A 7,595-nucleotide genomic window follows, 5' to 3' on the forward strand; every position below is an offset into this window, starting at 1 on the left:
CATGCCAAACAGAGCAGGTAATCCTGCAGTTATGAACAGAGTTCTGGAGTAAGCAAGTATGTGTGTCAAATCATTACTATGACAGCCACTTTCTAGCTATGATACCTTGAGCAATTTAACTTCTTTGTCCCTTGATTTTTCTCATCCCAAAAGATGGGGATAATAAATACCGTAAGTTAAAAAAAAATTAGTTATTATGTGTAAAACACTTTGAGCTGTTTCTGGAAGATACTGACAGTGTGTAAGGGTTGGCTGTCATCATTATTATCAAAGATTTTTGGATCATGATCACTGTAGACCCTGGTGAGTACATTAGACATACTTTTATTGAGTGGAAAGTTTTAAAAAGACATTTTCTGGATATGTCTCCATTAATTTTGGCAAACTAAACTGTGGAAGCAGCATCAGTTCAGAGACAAGCTTTAAATTCTTCTGTCACAAAGAAGGCCCTGCTCTGATTTTTAATTACCTAATAGGGAAATAAGGATGCTTGTTGGGATGTGCAGAGTGTTTATAGAAAATCAGAAAAGTAGCTCACCGTAACTTGGGGTAACAATCTGAACCAAAATAAATTGTCTTCAAGAACTGATTCTTGCGGGAACCAGCAGTTAGCGTAATGGCTATGTCGCTGGACTCCCACGTAGTAGACCGTGGTTCGCGTCCCGGACTCGGTGGCTTAAAACTCACACCAGGCGCGTGTGTGTGCGTGCCCAAGATCCTGAGAGGAGAATGGAGGAGAAGGGATTGCGGCGTGACCATCCCCTCTGGGGGGTGATTTCTCTCTTCTTGTCTCTATGTCTCTCTCTGTCGGTCTGGCAAGTGTACGCGCCCTATAGCAAAAACCCCTCAAAAAAAAAAAAAAAAAAGAACTGATTCTTGGGACCAGCAGTTAGCGTAATGGCTATGTCACTGGACTCCCACGTAGTCAACCGCAGTTCGAGTCCCAGATCCAATGGCTTAAAACTCACGCCGGGTGCGTGTGCGTGCGTGCCCAAGATCCCAAGAGGAGAACGGAGGAGAAGGGATTGCGGTGTGGCCATTCCCCCTGGGGGGTGATTTCTCACTTTCTGTCTCTCTGTCTCTGTCTGTCTGGCGAGCGTACGCGCCCTATAGCAAAAACCTCTAAAAAAAAAAAAAGAACTGATTCTCCTCCAAAGCAATGATTGAAATGCCCCCACTCTGGATGGAAAGTCTGTATTGGGCAGAATTTGTGCTAAGCCACCTCACAGCTAGTTGACTCCTCCTTTGTCTGCTCCATGCATTGTGACCTTACACTTGTGCACCATTGTCTGGGCCAGTCATCTGTGACTATAGACATGGACTTGCCTCTCCTCCCCCCACACACCCCGACTCAGCATGACCCTTGCAGCTAATGTGCACAATTTTCCTTAAAATGTGACTTGGTTATGAGATAGGCCTGGAGGATTAATGAACTTACCTTTGGTCTAGTCAAGTACCTTCTACCCATCATATTCCAGAAACACACTATTAGTATATAGTGCCAAAGATACCATACACAACGAATCCAGTTTTACTGCTGATTAATAGGAAATACAGTGGCCCTTTCTCCAAAGGGCCCTTAATAGGAAGTGCAGTGGCCCTTTCTCCAAAGGGCCCTTTCTCCACCCATGTGGAGGCCACACCTAGATACTGCAGGCCCGTATCCATATTCAAGTTTAGCATTTAGCAAGTTGTCTGACAAGAAGCCAAGTGATTCCTAGGCAGCCATTCTATGACTTGGCTTTGGGGAACAACTCCTTTAAAAAGGACTCTCTCTATATATAAACATATATATACCTATATCTATATCTATATCTATATATAGATATAGATATAGGTATATATATAAATATATATTCTATAAATATATATCTAAAACTATGGAAACAATTGTTTCCCAAAGAGAATATATTAAAAAATGTGGAGTAATCCTTCAGTCTTCAAATATTTCATTGATAACCCAGGAAACAATGATAAAAGTCTTTGCTTTTTTCATAGTCACAAGTTAATTCTTACGGACTTCTCAACCGATTTAATGCTCTTGCATTCAGCCAAGGTTCTTGTCATCTCATAGGATGACTGTGATTATGACTTCATTGCCTGTAATCATTTCTGCCTTGCCGGTTTAGTTGCGGAAGCTGAAACCCAAGGCCACATCATTGGTAAATGATGGCAATGGCCTAAGATTATCACTCGGCCATGCGGAGTTACCTAAGGGAGTTAACACACAAAGCATGTAGCCAAAGCTCTTTTGCTAAGGTTACCTTTGTCAAACAAGGCACTACTCTCTCTCCCTCTTCTTCTCTCTCTCTATTAACATTTAGCTTCTCTTTGGCTCCCCAGGTGTCACGAGAATGCTGCTTGGCAGTCACACTGTGGGTCCAAATCAGGTGGAATCTAAGAGAAATTCAGATTTGGCACCCTTTGGTGGCAATTTATGGAATATACAAAAACTACTTCCACAAAGGACAGCACCATCTCTTCTTGCAGAATATCCTATATAACTTCATTTAAGAGTGCCACTTTCCTGGGACCAGTAGTTTGTGTAATGGCTATGTCACTGGACTCCCACGTAGTCGGTTGCGGTTCAAGTCCTGGACCTGGTGGCTTAAACTGATGCCGGGCGCGTGTGCGTGCATGCCCAAGATCCCGAGAGGAGAATGGAGGAGAAGGGATTGCGGCGTGGCCATCTCCCCTGGGGGGTGATTTCTCGCTTTCTATCTCTTTCTGTCTGGTGAGCGCACACGCCCTATAGCAAAAAAAAAAAAAAAAACCTCCCCTCCCAAAAAAGAGTGCCACTTTCCCATGTACTTTTGAAGTCATAGATTCCTCATGATTGAGGTCCAGAGCTAAAAACTACTGACTTTCTGAAAATCAATATATATATTTCATTATACTTTGAAGAATGGCTATTAAAATGTGAATAACCTCATTAGTAAATAGCTGTGTCAGGTAGGCTTTCACACCTGGTTTTAATGACTTTGAAACGTAGACAAGCCTATCAGCACTTGGGTGAAGGATGCTTTATTTACTTCGAATAGGTGCTAATGATCCAGGCAAATTTACATGAACTCAGAGAATTTCATAAACCATGGCTAGGCCTGTCTGGAGATATACCACATGTCTCTCTGGAAATAGGTCAAGTCCTTGGTAAAGGTTACACTGACTTAAACTCCTGGATGTGAACAGAAAAGGGGTGGCCAAAGAGGAGGCATGAATTTCATGGGTAAGACTCAGGTTAGAGTCAGTTACTAAGTGTCACTGTATAGCGTAATAGGCTTCTTTTTTCAGATGCTAAGACTGTTCTTAACTTTCAGAATAAATGGACATAACACCCCATCACCTTTTAAGATGAAGGCTTACTCTACTCCAAAGCCAAGACTCATAATGATATTCCTCAAAGGAGAAGTCATGTAAGCAGGCAAATTAAACAAGGAACTCTGGCTAGACTTGAATTATCCCTAGGGAGCCTTGTTGCTTTTGTTTCATCACAGAGATCACTTCTTCACTTATATAAAACACAAAAAGTACCTTTCTCTGAAGAGGACCAGCCCCAGATTATTGTCTTCGTAGTCTCTGCATATGGCTTGGAGAGCAGAAAAAGCCGATCTTTCTCCTCACTGTATCTCTGGAGCCCTGCACAGTGATCCCCATACAGTAACTGTAAATAATGTCCTATCCATTGAGATCCTCTAACCCAAGGGAATCAACTGTTGCCCAGCTCCCATCTTTTTTTTTTTTTTCTGCCCTACCCTTTTCCAATTGTATACAACTTCTGAGACCAGAAGAAAGATGGTGTGAAGTAACACCACTGGGTGCTAATCTCGGGATTACTTTCTATACAAGAGATCAAATACATACATTAAATGCATCACTCCACAGCCGGTGACCCGCTGGGAGGAGGCTGTCAAGGAGGCCTGGCTGGCAACACCACGTGAATGCAGGTAGAGGGTTTCAAGCTGCGAGGTCCTTGGTGTCTTGGCCTCCCCTGAGAGCCAGCCAGTGCAGCCCTCATTCGTCAGAGGAGGAAGGCGTGGGCTCCTTCTTGCAGGTGCCGTGCTTGGCTTGGTGTCGTTGGAGGTGATTGGACCGGGTGAAGGCCTGGCCGCAGTCCTCGCACTGGTAGGGCCTCTCCCCGTTGTGCGTTCGGACGTGCTGCGCCAGCTCGGATGCGATGCGGAAGGCCCTGCCGCACTCGGCACAGAGGAAGCCCTTTTCCCCGGAGTGGATCTGTAGGTGCCTCTTCAAAGTGGAGGAGCGGGCAAAGGCTTGGCCACACTGCGCGCACACAAAGGGCCTCTCACCGGTGTGGATGCGCTGGTGGCGCACCAGGCGCGAGGGTTGCGCGAAGGCCACGCCGCAGTCGGCACATTTGAAGGGCCTCTGGCCGGTGTGCAGCGTCTGGTGCTCGGACAGGTTGGAGGACTTGCTGAAGCGCTTGCCGCAGGTGGGGCAGGGGTAGGGCCGCTCGCCCGAGTGCACGCGCTGGTGTTCCACCATGCGGCTGGCCACGGCGAACTCGCGATCGCAGGCCGGGCAGCGGAACGGCCTGGCGCCCAGATGCGTGCGCTGGTGGCGCAGCAACGACAGTGGCTTGTTGAAGGTCAGGCCGCACTCGGCACAGGGGAACGGCTTGTCGTTGTTATGCATGTTGCGCTGGTGTTTGCGCAGGTCGGAGGAGCGCACGAAGGCCTTCCCGCAGTCTGGACACGGGTAGGGTTTCTCCCCAGTGTGGGTACGGATGTGCTTGCGGTGGTCAGAGGACCAGGTGTAGGCCTTGTCGCAGAAGGGACACCGGTAGGGTCGCTCGCCCGTGTGCAGGCGCCTGTGCTGCTGGAGCGTGCCCCGGTGGGAGTAGGCCTTCCCGCACAGCTCGCACCTGTGAGGCTTGGAGCCTCCAGGAAGCGGCGCCTCGGCACTCTGAAGCTTGCGGGGCTTCTGGCCAGACCGCCCACCCCGCGGAGACCTGTAGGAACGCGCCTGGGCCTGCTGGTCCTCCTGAGAGCCTGCCAGCCTCTGGCCTTTCCTGCTGGTCCACGCCTCCTCCAGCACAGCAGGAGTCAGGCTGGCCTCAAAGGCAGACCTCTTGGCCTGTGTGCTTATCTCCCGCGGTGAGAGGTCCCAGCTGCTCTCTGGCCTGGAGAAACAGGCCAGGGAGGAGTGGGAGTTGTCTGGGGACGAGTCTATACCTTTCTGCACACGGATATACTTCCCAGGGCCAAGGAAGCTGGACGGGACATCCAAGGCTTCCACCTGGTTTGCCTCGGAGTTTCTAGCACCACCTGCAGGTAGTGAGTCCTCAGGAGGTTGCGTCCAACCTGGCAACTTATGCGCAAGGCCCCTGGGAAGGCCCAGAGACGCACTTTCTCTGGCAGAGTCCTGGGTCAGGGTGGCCGCTGTTGACTCATCTTTTCCCCAGCTGGCCTTCTTCCCAGGCTTCTCCATGGGTTTCAGCCCCACGTTCCCAGCACTGACGGAGCAAGAGGACTGTTCTTCCTCATTGTTGGGGTGCTGTGGCCATGGCAAGTCAGGACTGTTGACAGGTACTGGTGAGCTGCCCCTTTTATCTCCTGCCTCCCCGCCATCTTCATCCTCACTTTCAAAGTTCATGTTCAACATCTGGGTGCTGGGAGACTCCTCAGTCAAGCTGCAGAGAGGAGACACCTTATCCCACCTGTCCTGGAAGTCCACTTGTGCCATAATGATCAGGCACTTTTTTCACCTGCTCCTTCTAGGAAGAAACTTAGCTTGGCTCAAGGCACCTGCAAGAAGGTAGAGGAAATCACAAGGAATATGCTTAGCCACTCTCATGACCAGAGAGGCTGAGATGATCACTACGGCTGGTTTCAACTTGTATGCATACCACAAGTGGACAGGGGGAGTGGGCCCTACTGAAAATCCCAGTGACCCTTGTGGAGATCCCACCTGCTAGAAGCCCCAGGAAGCCAGGCCATCAAGGCCAGCCAGGGTGGGACATCTGCTAGGTGCTGGCTGCACCCTGTCCTGTCCAGTTCAGGGTGCTCAGATTCCAACTATTAGCCAAATGGTCCTCCGTGAGGAAAGGTGAAGGCTCAGTGAGATGGCAGGAAGCAAGTTCTGGTCCTCCTCACTCACCCTGACAGGGGCCCCAGATGGGAAACTGAAAACCAGCCCGGCTCTTGCTGGCCTTGCCAGGTGCAAGTCTGCCACCCTTGATGGTGCCCCAGCACTGAGCCAGGTAGGCCACTTTCTCCAAAGACAAGGAGTAGCTCCCAGAAGAATGGGGCGGAGGCAGGGAGACACCAGGGACACTCCAAGATTCCAGCCACCTCTTACTTCTTAAGAAGAGCTTCCCAGGCCTTTGCAGTGAAGGGAGCGTAAACAGAGGCACCTGGGGACAAGGATGCCCCCTGAGAGTTCAAACTGTCTGAAATATTGCTGCATCTTAGTCATGAGAATTTACATTCTATGGCATGCTTGTTTTAATTGAAACAGTGTTCAAATTACCTTTGGTTTGAATGTTAACCTTTCCCCAAGGTTGCCATATTTAACCCATGGCATTATGTACTTCCAGGCAGACAGGCCTTCAGGCATGCCCCCTCCTCAACTCGAGAGGCAAAGACTTGGGTTTGACAGTAAGGCATGGGCTACAGGAGCCATCTTGGCTTTCATTTCAATCTGATTTTTATCTTAGCATGAAGACACGGAGAAAACCTGCCAAGGGCTGGTCAGCAGGCCTGTTTGTGTGGCACATTTTACAGGTGTTATGTGCTGAGAGGCATGCCACTGGGCCTCTTGGGGTGGAGGTGGGGACAGCTGCTGACCAGAGTGTGCTGATCTGGAGAAAACCTTCTGCAAACCCTAGGGGTAGTAGGAGTAGTTCCCATTTTCTGGGCACCCAGTATGAGCCAGGCAAAGTTCCGGAGCATTCCACATGATTTCATTCACTCCCCCAGCAACCTTTAAGACAGATGCTATATATTATTAATAGATTATTCCTCCATCTTCTAGGCCAGGAACTGAGGCTTAATGAGATTAAGTTCTCTGCCCAAGTCCAAGACAGCAACCTGGGGTTTCTCTGTGATTTCCAGGTCAGAGTGTTAAGCCACGAGCCCTACTACCTCCCAGCTGTGGCCTCCAGACTGAGGCCTGCTCTGGACCTGGACCCTGCCCAAGAGCAGCCACAGCATCCTGGGGGGAAGAGCTGCTGCTCTCTGCAGCCATCAAAGCCCCTTCTGTTTTCTGGGCCAAGGAACGCTGGCTTTGGGGCCTCACTGCTGGGCTCCTCCCTACCCTTATTGACCCAGATTGCCCTCTCCAGAGGAGAGGGGCCAGCGGTGACTGTCAGAGCCAGGATACATGTGGTGGGGGGCGTCGGGGGGGAGGTTGGGAGTATTAGTCACCAAGTTTTCACCTCCCTCCCGCCTTCCACCACAGTCTCAGGAGGGATAAGTGAGCGACCTTTGCGTTTGGTGCGTCCTGTTGTCCCAGCTCCATCTCGTCAAGCTGCCCTTCCTGCTCCTGCTGGGTCATGAAACCAGTTACTGTGTGTGTGTGTGTGTGTGTGTGTGTGTGTGTGTGTGTGGGGGGGGAGGAGCAGGGGGGACTCCATACTT

The 7,595-nt window shown here is 49.9% G+C and overlaps 1 protein-coding gene across 1 annotated transcript; it reads right to left on the minus strand.

Moving 5' to 3' along the window:
* Positions 1-3,016: 3,016 nt before the first annotated feature.
* On the minus strand, positions 3,017-5,748 carry ZNF648 (zinc finger protein 648). The gene has a single exon (XM_027768109.1). It carries the CDS (start codon positions 5,698-5,700, stop codon positions 4,012-4,014), a length of 1,689 nt encoding a protein of 562 aa, XP_027623910.1. The 5' UTR covers positions 5,701-5,748; the 3' UTR covers positions 3,017-4,011.
* Between the last annotated feature and the right edge of the window lie 1,847 nt (positions 5,749-7,595).

This window comes from Tupaia chinensis, unplaced genomic scaffold (genome assembly GCF_000334495.1).
Source record: "Tupaia chinensis unplaced genomic scaffold, TupChi_1.0 Scaffold000074_1, whole genome shotgun sequence".
Taxonomy (NCBI): domain Eukaryota; kingdom Metazoa; phylum Chordata; class Mammalia; order Scandentia; family Tupaiidae; genus Tupaia; species Tupaia belangeri.

Coding starts and splice junctions, on each gene's coding strand:
- ZNF648 (XM_027768109.1), bottom strand. CDS start 5,700: ATGGCACAAGTGGACTTCCAGGACAGGTGGGATAAGGTGTCTCCTCTC.